Source organism: Camarhynchus parvulus, chromosome 5 (assembly GCF_901933205.1).
Source record: "Camarhynchus parvulus chromosome 5, STF_HiC, whole genome shotgun sequence".
NCBI lineage: Eukaryota > Metazoa > Chordata > Aves > Passeriformes > Thraupidae > Camarhynchus > Camarhynchus parvulus.
Genome location: NC_044575.1, coordinates 41,554,917 through 41,579,769, shown reverse-complemented (window position 1 = coordinate 41,579,769; position 24,853 = coordinate 41,554,917). Strand labels below are relative to the sequence as shown.

General features: G+C 34.2%; 1 protein-coding gene across 3 annotated transcripts in view; it reads left to right on the top strand.

The window, feature by feature from the left end:
• Window positions 1–24,853, top strand: part of CEP128 (centrosomal protein 128) — a 98,986-nt gene that overhangs the window by 8,222 nt on the left and 65,911 nt on the right. For 2 of the 3 annotated variants that reach the window (XM_030949091.1, XM_030949093.1), the window contains 7 exons: window positions 1,797–1,888; window positions 2,581–2,653; window positions 9,428–9,544; window positions 16,502–16,588; window positions 18,085–18,159; window positions 19,371–19,503; window positions 21,216–21,376. In XM_030949091.1, the coding sequence (XP_030804951.1) occupies window positions 1,797–1,888; window positions 2,581–2,653; window positions 9,428–9,544; window positions 16,502–16,588; window positions 18,085–18,159; window positions 19,371–19,503; window positions 21,216–21,376 (738 nt within the window). The remainder of the gene's footprint in view (window positions 1–1,796; window positions 1,889–2,580; window positions 2,654–9,427; window positions 9,545–16,501; window positions 16,589–18,084; window positions 18,160–19,370; window positions 19,504–21,215; window positions 21,377–24,853) is intronic. The other variant, XM_030949092.1, reaches the window with a different exon arrangement.

Genomic DNA, 24,853 nt, shown 5'->3' with positions numbered 1-24,853 from the left:
TATCCTACAGGTAGAGAGGAGATTTCACTACCTGTTTTTGCTTTCTTCAGACAGGGTGGCTAGACTTGCTTGAGTGAATCTGTGTAGACTAATACTAAAGAAGCTGATTATACGGTATTCATATTGACTTTATTAAATCAGTCTCAGCTTCCATATAATTTTAAACTTAACTACAACAAGTTTTCTCAGTTGACTTTTTGGGAAACAATAGAAATTCTAGACTTTTATTTAACCCTGTTTCATTGTCCTTTCAATCTAGTTCTCCCCCCATTCCTTCCTCTCCCAAAGTAAGTGTAGAAAATAATCCTTGGAAGGAAATAATATTATATGGAAATCTTTCCTCCCAACCATCCAAAATCCTTAGGACTATTTTAGATTCTTTCTAGATATTCTATAAATATCTTGGAAATTTTATTCAAGGGAGTTCCTGCAATGTGTACAGAGTTCTTCATATTAAGTAACTATGTAGGCAAATAGCATTTTTTGTTTCTGGTTTTGATGATAACTGCTGGTTTATTCCTTATTCTTGCTTTTCAGAGGATGAATGTGGCCTTTTTCTTTTAATTAACTATTTTGTAAGAAGAGTATAGTGCTTTGAGGAATGGTGAACTAGAAGTAGCTATTGATCATGATTATAGGTAGAAATTACACCAGAGATAAAGCTGTACTACTTAAGTAAAGTTGTGGGTTTTTCTTTTTTCTGCAACCACAGTCTCTTTATTCCCATTCTGGATTTTTCTGGCTGAAGTAATTTTTTAGCCAAATGGTCTTTTAACAGACTTAAGTCCCTGTCTTACTTAACACATACATTTTGAAAATACAACATGTTATTTCAAAGTCTCTCAGGTGGGAATTTCTGGTTAATCACACAGGAGAGGTAGTAGTGCCTGTGTCTGAATGTTGAGGGCAGTTAGCTTGATTGTGGAAGATCCAGGTTTAAATCTAGGACACAGAATAAAGGAATATTATAAATTAGGGTTTTCATAAAGATAATCCTGGCCATGGAATTGTTGACAGCAATAGGTTGCATTAGGATGGATTAACTGTCACTTTCTGTTCCATGAAGAATGAATGACCTGTTCTTTTTTTTATTTGCTCCCTAAAACTTTGATGATAAATTAGGAGCCTGCTGAATGGGGAAAATGGGAGGTTTTTCAGAAAAAACTCCTTTTTCAAAAAGTACTTTTCAGAAAGTAGATGTGTGGTTTTTTTTTTTTTTTTTTTTTTTTTTTTTTTTTTGGGTTTTTTTTTTTTTCCCAAGGTCTGAATGTAAAGTCTTGGGCAAGGTAAAATACCTATTCTTGGTAGTTCCTGAATACATTGTACCGCTCAGCTTGTTTCATTTAAAATTCCTATGTAATCTATTTATAGTAGCATATGTAGGTGGGCAGAACTTTGTTTTACCAATACTAGTATCTATTAACATGAAATATGTCTCTCCTGAGCATTACTTGTTCAGATATTTCAATTTGCTTTGCATTAAGTTAAAGAGGTGGTATAGTGTCTAAGCTTGGAACCACAGAAAAAAGCCATATTTAGGAAACTTGGTTTAGCAAATAAAGTAGTTAAAGTTAAACTACAATGAGCAAATATTGTGAAGGGTGAATTGAAATAGAAGTGCATAAGCCTCATGCAGTCATCCAGGCTCAACTACAGTTCATGGAGTTTTATTTTTTTTAGGTTATTTTTATCTGCTTTATTTTAAGAAGTGTGTAATGCGTAGATATGTATTTTTGGAATATCACAGAAAAAAGGGTTCCTAAGCCTTAGCATAATTTGTGTACTTTCATTTACAGCTGCATTCTTTCCACCAGTCTCTTCGGGATCTCAGCAGTGAACAAGTTCGCCTGGGAGATGACATCAGTCGCGAGCTTTCAAGAAGAAATCGGTACAAACAGAATGTAACTCTGTGTGGAGAACAGTGTGGAAAAAATTCTTAAACTATTTTATTTCAGAAAATAATTTTGGGGAGAATGAGTGATTGTGCAAAATGTAGATGAAAGCAGGATTATTAATTGTTTGTGTTATGTCATCTTCTGCGGTATTTATAAATGTTGATAACACCTACCGATTCCAATTTGTATAATATATGGGGCTTTCCTCAGATTTTTCAAATATATGCACAAAATGACAAGGTCTAGGGAATTTCTTTTATTATAGCTTTGCTCCTAGTTTGTTCTTGTTACTGAGTCCCTTCAGTGCAAGCTCTCTTGCAGGCCATAATGTATATACTTTCTCAACATGTGCTGCTTTGTTCAATAGCAATAACAGGAGTTAGACTGTTAATTCCTAGGAGAAAAGGACGGTGTAGATGTGTTCATAATTTTTTTCTTGTTGACCTGATACCTGGCTGATACTTAAATGCTCTGTTTCTTCACTTGAGAAACGGGAATGCTTTTTATCATGAATTTTCCACTTGAGGCCTGTTTCTCGTTATGCTATAAATTATTATGAATAGGCTGTAGAACAAATTGAGGTAGCAAAAAATTTTTGGGGCAGCTGTTGCTGCTTAAAATTATCATGGGTACTACTTAGCTTCTGCACTGTAGAATATTGTCTTACTTTTATTTTTCTGCAAAGGACTGATGCTGAATTAAGAAAGACTCTAGAAGAATTGTCTGAAAAGCTCACTGAGTCCCAAAGACAAGAAACGGTGAGTGTGACTAACATGAAAAGGATTATTTAAATCTGGTATTCTAAACAAGATATGGGCTTCTAGTTTAATGTATCTGTTGGTAATTGGTATGACATACTGAGATATATATATCTGAACATGATCTTATTTGGGCTGCTATGGGTTGTTGAAATGTTACCCTTCAATGATGAAATCAGCAAGGCAAGTTTTATATTTCAGGTGCTTGTTTTAAGTACAAGTATTTTACAGGTGTGTGTATTGTGAATTCTTATGTTTCAAAATTCACAGCCTTGGAGAAAGGTGCTTATTAACTTTGAACATTGGTTTGAATGCTTATAATTGTTGAAGGTACCTTTGGAAAGATACAAGCTTTCCCGCGTTATAATGATAAATACTATTGTTTCTTCTTCCTCCATCCCTCCCTCCCTGTTCTTTTCAATTCTTATCATCTGTGTAGCAAAATGGAAGAAGTCTCTTTGGGCTGTACTCTTCTCTAAAGGCTTCATGACAGCACGTAGGAAAGAAGGCAGGACAGCCATGACAGTCTTTTCTGCCTCTTGTATCTGCTGGAACCAGACTGAATGCACTCTATGTTACTTAAATGTGAGAGAGATAGAGAGACCTTCTATTGAGATTGAAGTCAAACAGCATATTGCTGTAGGAACAAGAGAAGTTGAGAATCACCCCAATAATTACTAGGTGAGAATCCTGTAGGTAGCTCTTGACACATAAGACTTGAGTGTATGCTTTATGTAAGCATTTACTGTGATACTAGTAGCAAAGCTGACTTTTCAGAGCAGGTGTTATACATGCAAATTTTCCTGTATGTGATTTGTCTTGCTCTAAAATTGCATGAATTGGTACTAAATGGTCTGTCAAGGGCTGTAGTGATGTGTTTGTCACTGATAACAATATCATTGGTATGGACCACTTGTTGGTACCAGCAGACTTAATAAATATCCTTGTGTAAATTTGTGTTTCTAGATTAAATTGGAGATTGATTCAAGAGGCACTTATCTGTACCAGTTATGTTCTTGATATGATAGGGTCCATCAGGGAAAGAAGACTTGCCTTGACAGCCTTTGTAGAAAAATATGATGGGATTGTCTTTGTTAAAATGTTAATTTTGATTTCTCCTAGTAGCCTGGTAGGATAAAGTAAGTTTTTTGATAAAGAATTCTTGATACTAGGAAAATGCTGTGTTTTTCTTGTAGCAGACTTCTCAGTATACTTACTTTTTTTCTTTCATGTACCAGGAAATTAGTGAACTCAGTTTTAACCAAGGTGGTTCTCAAGAAAATAGCTGCTACAGCTGGCTACATTACAACTGTTCAGTGCCATTGCATGAGAGAAACAAACATTCCTCAGTCCTCTGGAATGGAGGCATCCACTGTCTCTTCATTAATGAAAGAAATAACTAGCTCTTTGACCTCCTACACTACTCAGTGCAATACAGCAAGTAGGGTTTCAAGATATGAAATTGAAGGTTACAGCTTTTGACCTGAGAGAAGTGAAAAATGGGAGAGGTCAGGTATAACAAGGAAGTCTTCTGTAGAAGGTAAATGGTAAGGGCAATATCAGAAGAGTAAGTCTCTTAGTTGTGAGGGAACATTATAATGCAATAAATCTATGAAAACTGAAATATTTACTGATATTCTTTTAGTGAAGACAAAATGCTGCAGTAAGCTGCAGTGGGATGATTTTTATGTGTAGGACTAGTAAAAATTCACCTGGAATATTCTGCTCATTGATGATTACTGACTTTATGAAGAACATCATAAAGCCAGATGGAAAGAAGACTGGAAAGAGGAGAGGGGAAAAAAGAAAAAGGGGAAAAATAAAAAAGGCCACTAATTCAAAGACTTCAAAAAGATAGAAGAATAGCTGGGGTTCAGTTTGCAGAAGAAACAGGCCATTAGGAAGGATCTAGCCATGTATGATGAATGCCCAAAAAGTGGAGGTTTACTGTACAATATAAGACAGTCATCTAATGATAATTTTGTACAATAGAAGTCTAATCACCTGTGAGTTAGGAGCTTCTTGGCCTGGAAGTGATCTGTCTGCTTTCTGTACTGAGAAGTAATCCCTCTGTGGATTTCTTTTTTGAAACTTGTCCAGTCTTCGTTATAACTTGCATATCTTTGTGATCTTGTCTTATAGCAAGGGGTTCTCAAAACAGATTATATATTATGTGAGGAGCTGCTGCTTTTTTGGTGATCTGATTTCTTGGGGTTTTTTGGTTATTTTGTGTATATGTGTTTTGGTTGATGTGTTTTGTCTTGGGTTTTTTTGTTTGTTGTTGTAGGATGTTTATTTGTTTGGGTTTTAAATCTAATTTTTCATCCCTAATTTTAACTTGGGAGGTTGTTCAGTTTCTTCAGAGGCTTTTCAGAGTGTTACTTTTCGGGCCAAAAAATTCTGACTTAATGCACTATCATGTCCAGCCAATTCCCCATGACTTAAAAAGCTTAGTCGTAGCAACATTGTGCACTGCTGCTTTACCAGGGCTCTCCAATCCTAGGTGTGGATCCCTTGCCCTTGTTCAAAGCCTACTGATCTCCTATTACCTGATGAGGCTGGCAGAATCAGTGAGATGAGGTAAATGCAAAAAAGAGGAATTTGGTATGGATATTAAAAATAAAAATAGCTCTCATGGTATGCATAGCAAAGCATGCGTGAGGTTAGAGTGCATGTAGAAACTAGGGTCTGTTATTGTAGGTATTTGACATCCTTTAGTATGTGTATGCATTTAGGAATTTTTCTAATGAGATTGCTTAATTCAGAATTGATTGTCATTGTTGAAAGTGAGTTGGGTAAGACAAAATACCTTTTTTCTCAAAACTTCTCCTTGTGCAAAGTTGTTTGGGAACTTTTGTCCTTAGTGCCTTTAGGCTTGGGAGTGCTTATCACCTCAAGCATTGCCATATTTATATTCTGCTGTATGATTCTTGGCAGTAAATTGTTAACTTGAAATCTTGATAATTTCACAGGATGAGCTCATGGTAGAAACATTCTTTTCGGTTCAGTGTCCTTAAGTCTTTTATTTTTTAGAGACATATATATAAATTCTAACAGTTTGGTATATTTGGGGCTGTTTGAAAATTGCCTGTATGTAGATGTGTGATGATAAAAGGTCTAAGTCACTGCCGTTCTTCTGAGTCACAAGTTCAGGATTTATTTTTATAAGGGTTTATGATTCTTAGAGCCTTTTTGATGCTGCATTTGAGTACTTTAGGATTCACACATCACAATCAAAGCACAATATTTTACCTGTAAAGAGAGCTTTTCCATGCCAATATAAAAAACAGATGACATTGAAGGTGGTGACTCAGGCATAGTTGGAAGCCTGTTTCAAGTGAAGCACTCTTCATGGCCTTGTACCTGAGAAGTTATGTGCACTTTTGCTAAAAAGCCTTTCTGGTTCTGCAACTCACTATATCCGAATCGCTTTCTTAGCTAGACATTTTGTGAGATTCCTTTGTTCTTGAAAAGGGTTTGGATGTTTGCTAGACAGGCCTATAAGCAATTGAAAGAATATTTACTTACTTTATGGTTATATAAGATAGCCCTCTTGGGTATTTTGTTGCAATTGCTTGGATAGATGCACGTCTCAAATAGCACAAGATGCTGATCTTTATACATAAAAAGCAACTTCATCAGAGCACAGTTTAGTTAAAATTAAGTAGATGCTTGATTGAGATGGTGCTGTTATAAAATGATGGTAGACTGTCTCTGGAAGAAGACAACAATGTCAAGTGAAATGGGTCTTGCATGGAGTTACTGTGGTTATACCTCAGAGAGCCAGGATTATTGTCAGATAATGAACTGTCCCTCAGAAGATCTGGAATAAGGAATTTTGGTGCTGCACTGATGACTTGTAAAAGGAACACATATTATCATTTGCCGTGAGGGACAAGTTTAACAATATTTAAGGTTATATCTCTGAAAAAAGTTTGCTTGTTTTTGATTTTAATACTCCTGTTTCAAGTATGTATTGATAAAATGGGTCATAGTAAGAACAGCAGCAAAAATCTGTTGAAATAGATTTCTATTAGCAGGACTTTTGCACTAGAAATAACAGTGGAAAGCTGAAAAACAGGTCAGAAATTCAATAAGTAGGATGGTGCTTTTTGTACAGTAAGCATCCAGCATCTTCCATGAGATTATATTTAGCTGCATGACTTAAATGTCACCCTAGTTTTACAAAGGACATTCTGTTCTTTGTGTTTAATTGTGGGGGAGGGGAGGAACTTTTTGATAAGCTGCTTTCATAGATTTTGCTGCTAAGCTACCTGAAAGCTGTATGTGGAGACACAGCTCTTGTGTCATCATTATTATTCAGATAGTCTATTGCTAAAAATGCATGCTTGAAATCACATTCTAGTATGTTCTGAATGCAGTAATTTAATGCTAGTATTTCATGTCATTGTGTAGAGCCTCTATAATCTTTGTACTGTCCTTTGGTGAAGCACTTGTCTGCACTAAGATTTTTGATAACATTCAGTGGTCAAGATGCATACTTTCATGGTAGAAGTGTTGTTCTGAGTCAGGGTCATTTGGGACAAAGGAAGACAAGTATGTTTTTAAGTTTACTCTGCATGTACTACTTAATGAATTAACTGTTTCTAATTTTTTTTAATCCCTACTGTTGTATGCCACAGGCTCTGTGACAATCTTAGGAAAGTCAGAGAGGCTACAAAAACAGGGAACATAATTCTTGTGGGAAATTAAAGCCTTGCTGAAGTGCAAAGGTGTTACCAATACCACACCAATGTACAAAGTATGGGAAACAAAATGGGAGTTATAAGTAGCGTCAAAATGTTTGGTGGTTTGTGTTGGTTGTGGGATTTAAATTTTTTAAAATTTTTTTTTACTTAAAGAGGATTATGTCTGTAGCTGAAATTTCCATGACAAATATTGTGATATATAATCCATCTTTTGTAGTACCTTGTTGGAAATAATACAACAATTGTATCGTGGAGTGAGCTGAAGGAAGTCAGAGGCAAGGCAAATCACCTCATAAATGAACATAAAAACTTTTTTACTTGTTCTGAGTTAGTGATAATTTGTAATGAAATCTGAACTTTGCAGGAATCTAAAGCCTGTCTAGTGCTGCCTTGTGTCATGTTATCTGCTGTGAATGCTAGACCCATGACAGTGAAGAAGTTATTGAACTCTCCTTTGGAATGTCATCTTCGGGGGTAGTGGTACTTTTGAATCTTCTGTCAAGTCAAAATTGTATGTTTTCTTTCTTAATAGTGCACTATAATTATTGCACTAAATCAGTGCTTAATAGCATTAAAGCTATTAAGAAAGTACTTCATTGAAAACGGTGCATGAGATATGTATGGGGAAAAAGATGACAGCTTATTATCTTGGTTTCAGCAGAACTGTAACAAGTTTAATGACTGTTATTTTCTGTTCCTACTACATAGTATCATTCTTTCTGTTAGGTGGAGTATTTTATGAATTCTGAGAAGTAATGCTAAGCGGTACTTGTCAAAGCAAACATCGTGATGTGGTCTTTGTTTTTTTTTATACATTAGGTTTTAGTAAGTAATTTTTCTGGATTATGGCTGCAGAGGTTTCATAGCTTCATGAAAATGTGTGGTTTGATGCAGTACCAGGCATCTCCTGATGGTTTTAGGAAAAAAAAATACAATATTCTAGACTGTAAGCTGACTGTTCATCTGGCTGCACAAAGAAGTGTTTTCTGAGAGATGTATTCTGTTGTAAAGAAAGTGTTTTGTTCATTAAGCCTTGTGAAGCCCAGATCATAAGTGTAGCCTTGTTTGTGTTTCTGTTATTACATAAGTTGACTTGCTTGTGGCAAAATTTTCTATGCATGCATATGCTGAGTGCTAGTAGAAGTGTGCTTAACAGAGAAAGATGAGAACTTTTCATGTCCACATACATCAAAAGCTAATAGTTGAATGGTGTTTTATTTTTTCTCTTTTTATTTGTTTCTCTTTCTATCTAATTATAATTTGGTAATGGATATATTGCTTTCTAGTGTTTCAACATAATCAGTTTTAAGGTAGGGAGGAAATGATACATAAATGTTTTTCTTACTAATCTTTAACAAAACAAATTTAATTTGCTGCCTCAAGAGGGTGCTGTCTGCTAGCAGCTTGAATTGCAAAAGTGGAGTAATTCACTTCTGCAATTCACTAGGTATTCTAGTCTGATTGAGTTTTTATGTTCATAATCCAAGTTGCTTTAATAAACACCTGTTGTTGTTTGTATTAGTTTCTACATGGATTCACAAAATACTGGGAAAAAAGCATAAAGTGATTTTGTGTTTTTACACTCATTTTCATGTATTTAGTTCTTGTTTACTACTTTTTACTCACAGATTTTGGATCATGAAAGAAGCAAACATTGGTCTGTTTTGCAGAAAAACTGAAACCTCTGTCCGTCCTTCCAGAGGTTAATCAGGCTTGTGACAGAGAAGCTAAGACTTTGGTATTGCAGCTTCACATTAGGCTGCTCTAACCTTGATAATGAGATATTTAACCCTTGAGTAGAGCCACCACTGCAGAGAAAAATATGCATACACATAGCAGAGAATAGCCAGCAAGATAGCAGTTTGGTTCCCTGCCTGAGTACTTCTGGAGTACTGACTGCTATAACTAGTTATTTTCTCTACCATTCTAAATCTCCTTTAATAAAATACAAATTATGTTCTCTTTTCACTTTGCCCCATAATCTGCTTACATTTTTGCCACTGATATTTTCACAAATATTAAAAGCACACTAATTTTCTACAGCATGAGTTTTTTCCTTTTGAAGGTATCAGAACGAGTAGAGAGGAGACTTCAGGAGATAGAAGAAGAAATGCGTGCTGAAAGACAGCTCGTAGAAAGGCGCCAGGACCAGCTGGGCCATGTGTCTCTTCAATTACAGGAGGTAAGAAACGAAAGCTTCCCTCATATTTAGGATTTAGTTAGGAATGTGTTGCATTTTTAAACCTGTACCTGTCAAATTGGCAGAAGTGCTCATATCCTGGGCACATGTTTTAACTCAGTCCAGCCCACATTGTTTTGATCAGATAATACCAAGAACAGTCTCTGTCCTTCATTAAATTGTCTTGACAATATTTAGACCTTTTTGGTAACTACCACAAATCTTCTAACCACCTACCCCCATGCCCTTCCTGAAAACCTAAGCAAACAAAAGCAAGTCATTAGCTGGGTTTTTTCAGTTAAAAGGTTTTATTTTCTAAAAGGTAAACTTTGCTTGCTCATGCAAATGAACACTTTAATTTAGTTCAATAGGCAATCTAAAACACTGTAGTGGCCAGACAACTTTTCACTGCTTTCAGTTTTATTCAACAATACCTGAGGAAATAAAAAATGCTATTTAGAGACAAATAGAAATGTTTGGAATATAAGTTAAAATTTGAGACAGCTATTAGCTTTTTTCTTTCTTGTTTTAGAAAACATATGAAAAATACTTACTTCTTTTTGATTTTACTTCTGTTTGGAAAATCTGTATCTTAACATAGTGCGACTTTTTATTTCACTCCACTTAAGATTTGCAATGTTATCTCTATCTGTGCAATAGGATACTATAATTGAGAAGAGATATGCAATTCCTTGGTTTTCACTCTTAGTGTTTGCAACATAGCTTTTTGGAAGGCTTGATACTGGGCAGTGATACTGAGGAACCTTGTTCATGATGCTACGCATTTCATGTAAAGCTAGAGACTGTTCATGACTGTCATATTTTAGAGGATGATATGCTTTTTTTAAAAATATAGATAAAAAGTAACATTTATCATAAGGCTTGGAATCCTTCTGCCAGTATTTCAGAAAGACTTATTGTTTCATTTTCTTGCCAGTTCATGCCCTACTGGGTGAAAAGAACTAGAGTACTGAATTTCAGTTTTCATTGCTCTTTAATATGCCTATGTCCACTTCTAGATTCTTCAGTGTGTCTTCAGGTTGGGGAAGGGATGCTTAAGGCATTGGTGTGATTGGATAGTGTTATCTGCAGAATGGAACATTCTTATTTTATCCTTTTAAAGGGATGATGTCTTATATTCTCTAAGGATACATTGACACTGCCATAGTTTCCTTAGAAAGAAAACTTGAACTCAAGTGAATGGGTTCAAATGTAGTTCAAAGAATTTTCATATGATCTTCCATAGATCATATGAATGATCATAGTCTGTGTGATCATGAGCCTCCAGGCTGGGTGCCTTTTATTCTTGGTAGCTCATCGTTTGAATTTCATGCAAAAAGAAATACTAAGTACATCCTGGACCTTCTATTCCCCTAAGATGTCCAGCTGTGAATTAAGATGGTTTATTAGTTTCTTCTGTAAATTCTACTTCACTTTTGTAAGTTATTTTTCCTGAGGAGCCTCTTTTTAAAATACAGTTTAAGTTGCTGTATTTTGGAAAAAATGTGCTTGAACTGCTTTGTGTACTTTTGCATAGCCTAGTGAGAATAAAGTAAATAAATATTTTGCTACAATTGTTATTTGGATGAAACATGTTTCTCTATAATTTTGAGCTTGTTATTTTGTTACTCTGTTTCTCATCCTTTGTAATTCGAATTGTGAGTTAGATGGACTCTGAACTCTGACAGTGGCCTCAGTCTTGCAGTAATCATTGCACAGACATAATGTTCTATTGAAGTCTACTTCTGTTTACATTAATTTCTCCAAGATGCTTCCCAAGTAACATAACTGGAAAGGAGCATAGTGTTTGGACTGAGTTTTGAAATCCTGTCATTAATATGGCCTGAATGATTTACAGAGAAGTACTACTTAAAGCATTTGTGGCTGTTGAATGATATAATTTTTTCATTAGTTTGCCTGTTACAGATTTCAAATGAAATAAAATTTTACTTTTGCATGTGATCAGTAGTTGCTCTAATTAAGACATTGTGTGACATTTGTGAGGAGTAAATGCTATTTTTTTCAGTGAAGTGCAGTGCCTGTAACTGACCACTACTTGTCAGTGTTTTACCGTCTTAAGAGAATCGCTTTCCTAAATTGCAATTATTAAATTATATATTTGCAGGATCTAACGCAACATGATACATTTATTTTGGCCTTTCTCTGTCTTTTTGGCCTTTGTCTGTCTTTTCTCTCAGTTTTTTGTATAATGTACAAACTTCTTATTTGCATTGTAGTATTACATATTACTATAATCATAGACTGATTATGAACCAGGAAGATATCTACATGTATACTGGCCATTAAGAAAGCTTGATGTATAAAATGTTTTATCTTTAAGTTTTAAATTTGTATTTTTGTTTTGAATCTTTAACCTGTCTGTGCTGTGTGCAGTTGTAGCAAACCTATTTTCTGCACATTTGATGTCTCTTTTACCTTAGTGTGTATTGGTACATTTAATCAGCAATTACTGCAAATTAGAAAATAGCAATTAGCAAACAAATTCATGCAAATCATATATCTTAATTTTTTCTATATTCCTGGTAGAAACATTTTTCTGATTAGAAAGAAGAACAGATATTCTTTTCTTGCCAGGGATATTGACCTGTATACCTGAATTGCTGTCAGAACTGCATTTGTTGTGTAAATGAAAGCCATATTGAGATTCTTCAGTGCTTCTTTTTTTTTTAATATAAAGACATCATAACATCTTACTTTTGTTTGCATTTTTACATCTATTTTCTAAAAAAAAGATCAAATATCATTCTTAAAAACGTTTTCTTTACATTCTTTTTTGTGCATTGAGTGTCCTGGATGGTTTTACAAAATTCTCTGCTTGGCTTCTTGGGCTTTGGTGAAATGTGTCCATGTGTTCATGCTTGGCATGCTTTAGGTAAACAGAATCATCATTGTAGAACCTTTTGAATCCACTGACTGTGATAAGGCAATGACTGCAGTTATGTCTTAAGCTAGCAACTTGGGTAGGCCAGAAAGCATTTTTTGACTTTCTCCTAGTGCAACTGTACACTCAGACACTGTTTGCCTCCCACTACAAATACTGTGAACTGCAAGAAGCTGGTGGACAGAGAGTGGGGTAAACTGATGTCTTATTTGAACATTGTTTTTTGCATATCTTTATCACTGATCTTTAGATAAACATAAATTTGATCTGTGCTCTGAGCCACCTGGATATTTTAGTGCATTGTTGATACTTGCTCTTTGGCTCTGTGCTATGCCACCTGTGGCCAATGGTTTCTGTTTTGATTGTAGTTTGAATCTGACTCTTGCTTGGAACATGAGCAAGTCTCATACATATCTGTCACTGAAATAGCTAGGTAGTCTCTTTTTAACTGCCTGGCTGGTATGTTTAGGTAGCATACTTGGAGTCATGCTAATCACTAATGTAGCAAGTTAGGGAAAGTATTTTCATTCAGATTAGGATGTGGTACATTTTTGCCTTGCTTTAAATTATAGCTTGCGGCAGTTCTGCTTGTATGTTTGTGATGGTATGAAACACTCACTGATCAGTCTCACTTTGAAAGAGCAAGTTTCAGTTTGTGGTCTGTACACAGCTTTCAAAAAGTCTGGTTTTATTTAAAAAGAAAAAAACAATACAGCAAAACCAAACTGAGACCAAAACCCAAACCCTAAGAAAAGTTAGTGGGCTTAAGTTGCTGTAGAAGTTACGATTTACTCTTGATGTTGAAAAGATTGAGAACTTGAGTTGTTTCACAATCATCCCCATAGTTTTCCTCATGTATAAGAAAAAATAATCTATGAAGCAGTAAGTTATGATTTTGAAGTTTTGGGGTTCAATATATATTCTGTGTATATGGAAGAGGTATGCTCACTGGGGGTATACCAGTTACATTTGTATTCTAATGCTGTCTTATGCTAGTGAGCTCTTTATAAAGACCTATAAGAATTGCCCTCCTTGGTCAAATCAGAAGTTCATATAGCCCGACCACCTAGCAGGCAGTGGAACTTGTAGGTGGTCCTTCCCAAAGCCATGCTGTGAAGACCTCTGTACATGGAAGTTCTCTGTCTCCTTGTGGCCTCCAATATACCTGCCTCCTCCAAGGCCTCATCAACCTCATCAGTCTCTTCCAGACCAACCTGGACACGAATGCTTTCAGAGGAGGATCTTGGTAGGAGGATCCTGCTGACTGTAGGCCTGTTCCCATTCCTTGGTGTTTCAGCTTCGCTGGGCAGTGTCTGCCTGCTGTTTGTGAGCCATCAGGGAGGAGTGTGTGCTTGAACTGCTGTCCTTAGCATCCTTTTCCTAGTTCCCATTTTTGACATTTGACTTCCTCAACTCCTTCTTTGGGGACAGCAAATGAAATCAAAGAATCAGTTGTATCTTTACATGTGTAGTTTGGTTTTTTCTTTTACCCCTCCCAAGAGAAAGCCTATATAGTGATCTTTAGTGGAGAAAAAATGAGGGTGGCCCAAAACAACAGGAGAGAATTATTTAAAAAAGAGTACAGAAAGGAGACAAAACACAGAATTAACTTTTACCTGTACAATTTCTGAATTGTCAGTAACAGCTGACATTTGTCTGGGTGTGCATGACCAGATGTTTCCATTGCCTCATGACAGTTTGATTAACTGCTTACCTGGCACCTACTGGTACAATGCATGTTTCACAGTCCAAGCAGTGCACATGTAGTATGTTTCATTTACTGTAACATTACTTCTTTTTTTGCAGTATTTTAACTCTGGGGTATCTATCTATATCTCTCTCTATATATGAGCTGTTATTTTCCTTAAAATGAAATGGCTATGGGCTATTTTTACAATATGCAGAAAATAAAATGGAAGGTTATATTTATAGTATCAGTTATAGTAAAGGATGCATTTCTGTTTGAAATGATTCCTATTTAATAGCCTGAATATCAGTCAGTGAAGTTGAAATGGCGTATTTATTTCCATGGTTCCTTCTGGGAATTAGGATGTGCTACTGATGCAGAGATATTTTTTGCTTTTAGCAGGAATCATCTTTGAAAATTTTACTAGTATTCCTGAATCCAGCGCAGCTGTAGTGTTTTCTTTATGATTCTGACCTCTCTGGCCAAATTTGTACATGATCACGCGTGCGTTTGGTACTATGTTAATTATTAATTTAGTGCCAAAAATCAAGTTGGCCTAAATTTGACTGTGTATAGCAAAGCTTCTAATTTTGCTAGTAAAACTGGTGGTTGATTGCAGTTAATAGACACCATATATTCCAAGTAGGCTGTTCTGAACCGATACTTTTGGTCATTAAAAATAAACAAAGGAAAAAACACGAACCAAAACAAAAACCCAACGAACTTGGGTAATGCAAAACAGCATTAGCTGAAGAAATGATCTTAGACTTTTGTTCACGTTGCTTTTTGGGACTTCTCTTAGGAGCCTTTTTGAGTAAAATGTGTGCAGGATTGAGTTTTATAGTGGACTGGAATGATAGATTTAAATCTCTACTGAATACTCAGGAAAGTACCTTAAATGTGTTACAGTCTTCTGTTATCTGATTAGGGATCAGTATGACTAAAAGTATAACTCTTTATGTGGCATAATATTTTCAGTGGCATAGTTATGATTAATGTCTTCCATGGTCTCAGATTTTAATGTAAGCTGTTCAGGCAGAAGAGTAATCCAAAGTCTACTGAAACCCTTAGGTTTTCTGAGGTGAGGTTGTAAGAGGAAGGTAAGTATATAAATCCATTTATTTTCTCCAGAAAGCTGCTTTTAAAGCCAAAACTTCTAAAGCTGAATGCCTGGCTTCAATGAAGTTGATTAATATCTTGTATTCTGTTTTCATACACTGAAATTGCTCTTCAGTGTACAGTGAAGAGAAAATGTTCAAAACTGAATGAAATGGCACAATTTATAGGGACAGATTTCAAGGAAGATAGGAAGAGATTTTCCTATAAATGTAAAATGAAAATGCTGCTTGGGAATGACAGACTGGGAAAAAGAAATTTCTTTCTGGAAAGGCTATGCATTTTTGTTGTTGTTCTGTTGTTGTTTTAGCAAGTAATTATGAAAGGAATAGATGTACTTATGCTTCAAGATGTGGGATGAAAGTAAAAGATTTGTGCTCAGGTACCTAATTAATTGATTTATGACTAGTGTGAAACATGCTTGGTCATGTTGCGCAGATAAAAGCTGTGATTTATAAGCAGTTACAGAAATTCATGGCAAATTATCAGTATGTGGCTACTGATCTCTTTCAGCTGATGTTTCTAAGTGATATTTAAAATGACCCAATGTGATTTTAGATACCTCAGTCTAAGAGGGAATGGGAAAGTCCCCATGGAATTGTTTTATTTTTTTTATTGGTGTCAAGAAAGGGCACATCAATGTTGGTAATTATTGATCAAGTTCCAGTTGATTCAGTAGTTCTATGTAGTTCTATGACTTTAAGCACCTGTCCAGATTCAGGAAAAAAATAACCTTTTCCTTTTTTTGCTTTTGATTTCTCACACAACCTTCTGGTAGTGTTTTCTTGACTACAGTGCATTGAATTTCATAACACACTTTATATTAGAGAATATATTCTTTTTCTCTGATATGTGCACAGCTAGTCTGTAGGGGATCTCTTGAGCCTTTTAGACCTTAGTCTAAAGGTGTTTGGGGTCGACTTGAGAGTCTGGACCTCTATACATCGGAAGGATGTTAGTGCTGCTTTCGACTTTGTGTTTGTCCCTGTTCTCTGCATGGGTGTGTTTATGTATGCATGAACTTATATTTATCTTTTCATAACAATATACATTGGCTTTACATGGAAGTATTAGATGCAGACAGAAAGCATTTGTCTAGATCTTCTTTCTTATATTCTTTATTTTTTAAAATGTTAAATTTTTTTTATTTAAATTTTTTTTTTAAATTTTTAAAATTCTTTATTTTAACAACCTTGGAATGATGGCTTCTGTAAATTTTGTGATGATGTTTGCAATATATTTTTCTTCTCTAAAGGTTTTAAGGAAGCAAGATGTTAAATCAGATGAAACAGAAGAACTCATGAGAAACAAACTTGTGAAATATGAAAGTGAAAAGCACCAGGTAAGACTTAATTTTTCCTTTTTGTTTGGTTTTAAATGAGTGTATAGTGTCATCTGTTACAGTATATGCTTCCTTTTTCTGAGAAATCAGCAGAACAGAACTTTCTTTACTCTTTAAGAATTCAAGGTGTGGGATTTTTTCCTGCATCAGAGGCACTGTGAATATAGCTATGTTCAGCTTGTGTCTCTGCTTCAAAGCTCTTCAGTTATAGTATGTTTCTTCTAATGACTCTTCCATCCTGCCAGGCAGACAGATTTATAACTTGGGCATAATCCTTTATTTCTTTCTCTACTTTGTCTCTGAATTTGTATGTAGTCTGCTGTTTCTTATTTGCAGCAGCTCAAAGCAGCTTTTCTTCATCCCTGCAACTAGCTCCTGCTGGTTATTTTGCACCATAGTTATTATTAATTACTCTCACTGAACTGTTGCCATATTTCACTCTTTCTTTTCATAGAAAACAAAATTTCTTGTATTTCTATTCTAGCAGGATGCTAAGGCTGTATTATGCTTTCCTAGGTATTTTTTCCACTTGCATCAAGTTTAGCATCTTTCAAAGGTATACCCCTTTATGCTAAGCCTTTATGTAGTGTAGTGTTTTATGTAGTGTTTTATGTTATGTTGTTCTCTTCATTCCCTTAATGTTGGTCCTGTTTACTTTGCCCATTTGCCAGGCTTTCAACATCCTCCTTGAGATTGCTATCTCAACAATAACAATTTCTGCTGTCAAAACCTCTATTTATTTCCAAGTGGATCTTTGAACTATTTATGGAAGAAGTCAAAAAATATTTTGAAGCTTTTGCTTTCGTTTCTTTTTTTTTTCGTGGTCATCAGTTTGATGACTATTTCTGATTACATATTTTGAATATTATGTTTTTAGGAAAACTTTCAGTTTTATTAAATTTAGGGCGCTTCAATTTTTTAGTCATCTTGTTTCCAGAATAATTCAAATACAGCATCTTGCACAACACAGAAACCCCATAGATTTTACCTATTACAGTTCTACCAATGTGTGTCATCTTTAACACTTCTAGGAATAAACTGTTTACCAAAGGTGACTTAAAATATTAAGTCATTATTAATTTTGAGTTTGAAAATATGTTTCAAATCCTGGGACAATGTTTTTGAAACTTTGTTAAAACTTATCTTCCATTTTTTTAACTTAAACCCAGTAAAAATTTACTTTTGTGATTTTTTTGTTTTGGGTGATATGAATTATTTTATATCTTTATGAATAAATTTATATATTTATGGAAAAATTACAGACTGTAAGTAAAATTCCCTTTATGTAATTTAAATTTAAATAAATATTGCAGGGATTTAGTACAAATGAAGGTTTGCTTAAAATTTTGGACAAATAAAAATACTGTGTATATTATACCACATTTTAGATAGATGCTTATATGGATGAATTTGTGTCAAAATTAAATGTTAAAATACACTTTTATATTATCATGCCTACATTGCATTTCTTTTTTCATCATCCTCTGAAATGCAAGCTTGAGCAGGAATTGGAGCAGTCCCGGAAAAAGTTGAGTGAATCTGAAGGCAGTAGAGAAGCTCTTTTGCATCAGGTAACTGCTTTAGTGTGGTAAAAATCCTAAGGTTTTCATAATAGGTTGTGTCTGAGTCTTTTTGTTTAATATTCTTATCTCATACTCTGATAAAATTGTTTTATGAAGGAAGGCATGAGGTATAGGAAGACAGGTTTAAGTGTGTATAATATGTGGACTGAGCTCATTATATTTTTCTGCTTTCCAAACTTTTATGTGTATATGTTCATATGTATTAATTGTAGTAGTGATAGTAATGGTATGTTTTCAGTACATAAACACCTTATGTGAAATTTCCTTTCATAATATGCTTTAGAACTACTCCTATATTAGTAATCATTGTTCTGCAAAGCATGTGCTATAATTGGTGAAATCAGATAAATCAATGACCTAGAGGTATTTGGTACATTGTAACATGCAATAAAAGTAAATAATTACCTGAAAAAGTATCTAAAGTGCGCTTTAAACAATATAGATGCATGTATGATTAAACTTAAAATTTGTAGGAATTTGGATTATAACTTCAGAAAAAAGTCCTTTCTCCTAAACATCTTTCCTTTAGAGGGGCTGGATAAAAAGACTTGAAATAACTAGGGAGGGGGCAATTGGCATTCTCATCTTTTAGCATTAGTTGCTTGTCTTGTGTATCTAGCAGAATACTAGTTTTGAGTTAGCTATATTACTGTTTTGAATTTAAATCATTGTGAATGGCATATAAAGTAATATGAATAAGAGGTATTTTTCTTCAATTCAACTTCATCATGTTGGATTTTCTCTGTTTTCCTACATGTTGTCATCTTTGTGCTATACTATATATGATAGAAAGGAAAAATGCGAAGACCCCTGTGTTTCTTATGAATAAATACATGGTATTTTTAAGGACCACTATTTACATAAAACATACTGTTTATTAAATTTGGATAGACATTTTCCCTAGCTATGAAAAAAGACAATTGCAACATATAATATGGTAGCGTTTTGTTTGGTTTAGAGAAATTAATGCTCATCTGTGGTCAACATAAATTAAAACATTTCCTTTAATTTTGAATAATCAATTTGTGGCCTGTAATTAGGAAGCAGTTTGTCTTTTTGTTTACCATCTGCAGTACTCTCAAGATGTATTTATAAATATTTTTGTGTGTAATATTTTTTTAGCATTTAATAGAAGTATGCTATTTTTGTTTTTTGTTCTGTTTTTCATTAAACATTTGATGCTTGTGCATATATTTTAGGTTGAGGATCTTCGTTCTCAGCTTTTGAGAGCAGAAGAAGACCGTGTAGAATTGCAACATCAAATCTCTTATGCTGCTATGCATCGCCAGAGCTATCAGGATGCACAAGATGATGACAGGAGAATTAGAGCAGGTACAGCTAATATTTTGCACTGGAGACCTGCAAGCTAGTTAGTGGGCATGGATATTAGTTTTATCTTAGAGTTGCAGTCTAATTCTTCTATTGTTTTGACAAAACCAGCCAATTAATTCCTCAGATTTAAGTTAATACGTATTGGCACCTGAATATTAACAGACAAATAGCAATGACAATTAATTTATGATAAAATATTTTGATTTGCATGGTTAAAACCCATGAGACAATTTCAGCAAACTGAATAGTGTTTTTACAGAGGAAAAACATGTATTATTTTTAAGTAATAAAAAAAATAGAAACTGGCATTTCAGTCCATTTGCAGTTTGAATTCTGCCATCTTGAAAATGATAACAAGAGTCATTGATTAGGTAGTTAATAAGGCTGATGACTTTCTGGTAGAATTTTTAAGCTACGTGTTCCTAAGTGGTTTAGAAAATTTTTCTGTATGATGCAGTCAGCGCTTCTGTTTGCACTGTTTTAGAGTTGGAATAGTTTTATTTAGAAGACAAATACTTTAAACAATTTCAAGATATAATTGGATATTAAATTACCACTTTAGCAAGGTCTTCACTTAATTGCTAGTTATCTATCTGTATTTAAACTTTTCAAACATAATTACTTAGGTATTAGAGAAAGTGTTTATCTTTCTCCTTATTAGCATAGCAATGTATTACTCAAGGTAATAGAGAAATAGTGACTCTATTCTAGAGTCCAGTGTCTTATTGGACTATTTAATTGGTTTGGCTGATGACATATTTTCTTATTTTTGTACTTCAGCTTCTGAATTATCTTGGTTTTTAGAAGAAGACTCTGACTCCATGTTTTACAAACCTCATAGAGAGCACTGGAAATGGGCTTAGCTTCAGAAGTGTAATGCAAAATAATAATTTCAATAGTTTTTTCTCCAATCATATTAATGTATCTGCTTAAAAGTTAGTTTATTTGGAACAATATGCCTTTCATATTAATACAAGTGTATTTTAACTTTCCTATTGATCTTATAAATCAAAACAGTTGTAAAAATATGAGGAAAATTATAATGTGCTGTAACTGTTCAAATACATGCATACATTTGTATAATTTTTGCTGTTGTGTTTCACCTTGCTGTGTTATTCCTGTTCCATCAAAGATATATGGGAAGAAGACAAGTAGAGATTTTTTTCCTTTTGCCTCCAGTTGTTATTTATGACTTAAGACCTTTGAATTTCTGTTTGAGAGAATTTATAGCTTACTCCTATCAAAATCTTTGGTTGTAGTTTCAGGATTCAGACATAAAATTCACAGATAATGTGACTTTCAAATTGGGGGTACTACTCTGGTGAGATAAAACCTTGGCCTTGAAAGTGATGGCCAAATTTCATTTACACCAGAACTTCCCCATTGTTTCTTCCATCCTATTTTATTTTATTCAGTTTTGCTGCGGCTTTTGTTGTTTCGGTTGGCTTTTTATTTGAGGGGAGCAGCTGTGTGCAGGGGGAAGAGTGGAAACCCCTATAAAACGATGGTAAAGTACTGTTTTATTGTTATTAAAATGTTATTAGCTTATTATACAGGTATACAGTTTTTCACAGATATTTTGGTGAAAATCAGTAGTTGTAGAATAGTCTCAAATGGAGAAACAAATTGCCAAAAATTAACTGAGATAAAATTAATTTACCACAAGTTGGTATTTCTACTGAATGTGTTGCTCTGTTCTTGCTGTTTTACAGTAGCTGAAAGATATGAGAGAGAGAAGCAAGATCTAGAGAAACATATTTTGGAACTTAAAGCAAAGCTGAGTCATAATGCTGTAATGTCAGAGGTAGAAGAACTGAAGAGATGTATAGAGTGTAAGGACAAGGAGAAAGCACAGCTTGTTATGCACATACAGGTAAGTTGGGTTTGCTGCTTTTTGGTTGGAGGCATTTTTGTTTTTAAATTATTTCTTATGTGTTTAACATTAGGTGATGTATCAGATTAGGGATTAACCTTTAAAACTAAGAGTAACTGTTATGCTCATTGTGTAAAGAACTTTGAAAAGTGATTTGAGTTTGCCAGCTTTTTTCTCTCCCATGTAATACTAAAAAGGTACTTGCTATTGCCCATGATTCCATGGTTTGGATTACTTCTCTTTCCCATGTGCAAAGAAAAGTTGATATGATTTTATCAGCACTTACTGTTAATAATGGTTTTTCGAACTACTTTTATAAGGTAGTACTTACTTTCTTATTCCCCATTCCATCATTCCTCAGAACTGAAGTTCAACTTTAAAAATTGAAATGCCTTGTTCTCTGAGAGAGTGTAGTAGAGTAACAAAAGTAGTTCACAGTTTCCCTTTTTTTAGTAATTAAATGCAATATAGTAATATAATCATAAGTATTAGTAGTCTTCTTTATGGTAAGCGTATCATAATGTTTAATGTGATTTTTTATGAGAGGGATAAGAGCAGCCTTTTGTCCTGGAATTTTAGTTAGAAGACTTTGACCATAAAATGAGGTCTAAGTAGGCAGTAGCCTTCTTATTTAAGATGGGAAATTTCTGTGTTTCTTGCTCTTGCCTAGATTTGTCATTTGTAGTAGAATGCCTGAACAGTGGCAATATTCTTCTGTCTTCTGTGGCTGTCAGGAGAAAAGAGTTTGTTTGCAAAACCATGTGTATTATTTCAGTAGTCAAGGACTTCACTTTTTGTTCAGCTTGTATTTTGGCATTCTGTAAGTAAGGGATTTTGTATGTATTTTCCTAATGAAGGTACTTATCTATGAAATTATATTGCATCACTTTGGAAATTCAAATGTAGGATTTTATTTTTTTGTCTTCATAGATTTACAGGACTATACTTTTCAGTCTACTTCTCTTGCTCCTTTACCTTGTCAGCTTTTCTGCTGATTTAAATCAAACTAATACATCAAATTACATTTGGAAAAAATGGCCTTCTCAAAATAAGTTCCTACATGCTTTATGAAATTCGGTCATTGAGTAGGTTTAAAAAGACCTAAAGTGTTTCTGTAGAGGGTAAGAGGAGCAGAACTCATTTCCTGGTGTCCATCAGCATTTGTATTCTAGCTGGTCAATAAAACCCATGACTAACTGAAAACATTCTGGGTTTTGGTTTTGTTGTGCCTGAGAAATGAATCATTTTGGTGACAGAAATTAATGGGGTAAGAACCCACATAAACCAAATTATTTTAAACTTCTGCTGGTAGAACATGCTTTCTTAAGGGTCAGAATGATCTTATAATACAAATTTCCTGCCCTGAAAACACTCATGCAATAGTGCTCAGCTGGGGTCATTGTCATTTCTCTGAGTTAGAAATCTTTGACTTCCCTCATTTTCTCAACAGAAAATACTTTGTACTTCTTATCTGCTTCCCACTGCCTGTTCTCCTACAGGGGCAGTAACAGGAAAATAGCTAGTGTGTTTTTCTTTTAGTGAGACATCAAGGAATGCAAGGATGTGAATTTCTAAACTTGTGTACTAACAAAGCATTTTGTCAAGCCTGTTCTGACAGCTGCTCCTATCAGATAGTCTGATTCCCAGTTGGAAGTGACCAGTCATGTTTGACTTGGGTGTGATTTATCTTTGTTTAGTGGGGAGAATATAACTTGCCTCTGATGTACATGTGATATTAGAAATTTCTTTTGATTTATTAAAATATCATTGTTTGCAACAATTTGAGTTGTGTGTGTTGTACATTTAGCCTCCTACAGTTGCCATAAAATCACAGTGTGATGTAAAATGGACAGGATGAAAAAGGTTAAAACATATTCTTAAGCTCATGTTTAGAAGTGAGTTCAATCTTAGTTCAATTAGATTTTAAATTTAATATATATTTCAGCTACTCTAGTTTACGTAAGGGAGTGGTTGTGATATCTTCCAAATGTTTACAATCATCTTAAATACATTTTTCTGCCTGAAGCCAATTAGATACAGGGCTTTTGGTGCTAACTATTAAGATTTAACTATTATGACTCAGAAATAATCAAAGTGCACAAATTACAAAGATGCAATACCCTACTTTCTCTGTAAGTGTTTTTAGACTCTTTAGAGGTTTTTAGGCTCTTTTAGCCTGGAAACTTGTTTGATTTACTAATTACTCTTAATTTGGATTTGGTGTTAGTATTTTTATAGTATTGTCCAGTACAGCAGTCAGTTTGTTAAAATATTTCAGTTTTTCTGAGGGAAAATTATTGATATGTTTAATTAATGTTAGAATTCTTCAGTAATATAAATCTATCAGTTTTATAAGTATTGATTCATATTCTCTCTAAAATTTACTTTTACTTTTTCTTCTACAAATGAAGTTATTAGCCAATTAAATGCCAGTAGCACAAGCCCTTATGGATCAGAAAGAATTTTGGCAACTGCACCCATGTTAACACATAGATACACATTTATCATACATAACTAGAATTCAAAAGTACAGATCAGTCCATTTGGGACTCCTGTTTTGATGCAGAAACAGAGTGTGGAGATACTTTCTCCATCCTCTTGCTTTACAGAGTTGGCTTCATGAAATATTGACTTGCTATGATGCTGTTTTCTACCTGATTTCAACTGTTGGGTCTGTGCTGGCTTAACTCTTTCAAGCAAAGTGGAAACTCTCTGCTGAGGTTTATCTTATTTACACATAGTGTAAAAATAAAACATTAAAAGTCAGTTTATATTGGTACATCCATGTCAAAATCCAGTTTTCCCCCTCATGCAAATAGTTTGTGTTGATCAATTAGTTGCATCAAGGTAAATATCTAATGTTCCTCTTTTTTATTATCCTGTAAATCAATAAATTGGAGGTTGATTTACTTCTACATGATAAGAGGAATGTTTACAGTTAATTGAACGTTATTTTATGTGTTTGAGATTAGACTCATATTTCATTAAAAAGTTTGTGGGAGCAGTAGTTTTGTTAATGAAGCGTGTACTCTGGGGAAATTATATATAAATAACTTTTTTTAATGGTGCATCATCAAGTCCTACATCAGGTTAGTCTGACATCCTCTATGGTGTCTCCAGAAAGATATGAAATAGGAAGTGATAATAGCATTTGTAATCATATGACTGAAAAAATGATGACCTATTTTAGAAAATCTGTGGAACAGTAAATGTAATATCTGATTATATTTTATGAGGCTATTTTTAACTTCTGCTATATGCAATTTAAATCTTTGTTGTTAAAGAAGTATTGTAATCTGTTTTCATTGGAAAATAAGCTTGTTTTGATTTAAATTTTGCTAGTTGTAGCTTACGAGCTTGTTTTGGTTATCTTTTTAGTACAGCAAATGCTATCTCAAAGAGATTGGTATGATTTACTGCCTCCCAGAAGATGTTGGCCTGGTTTGGACAGAGGAAAAAACCCACAAACTAACAAAC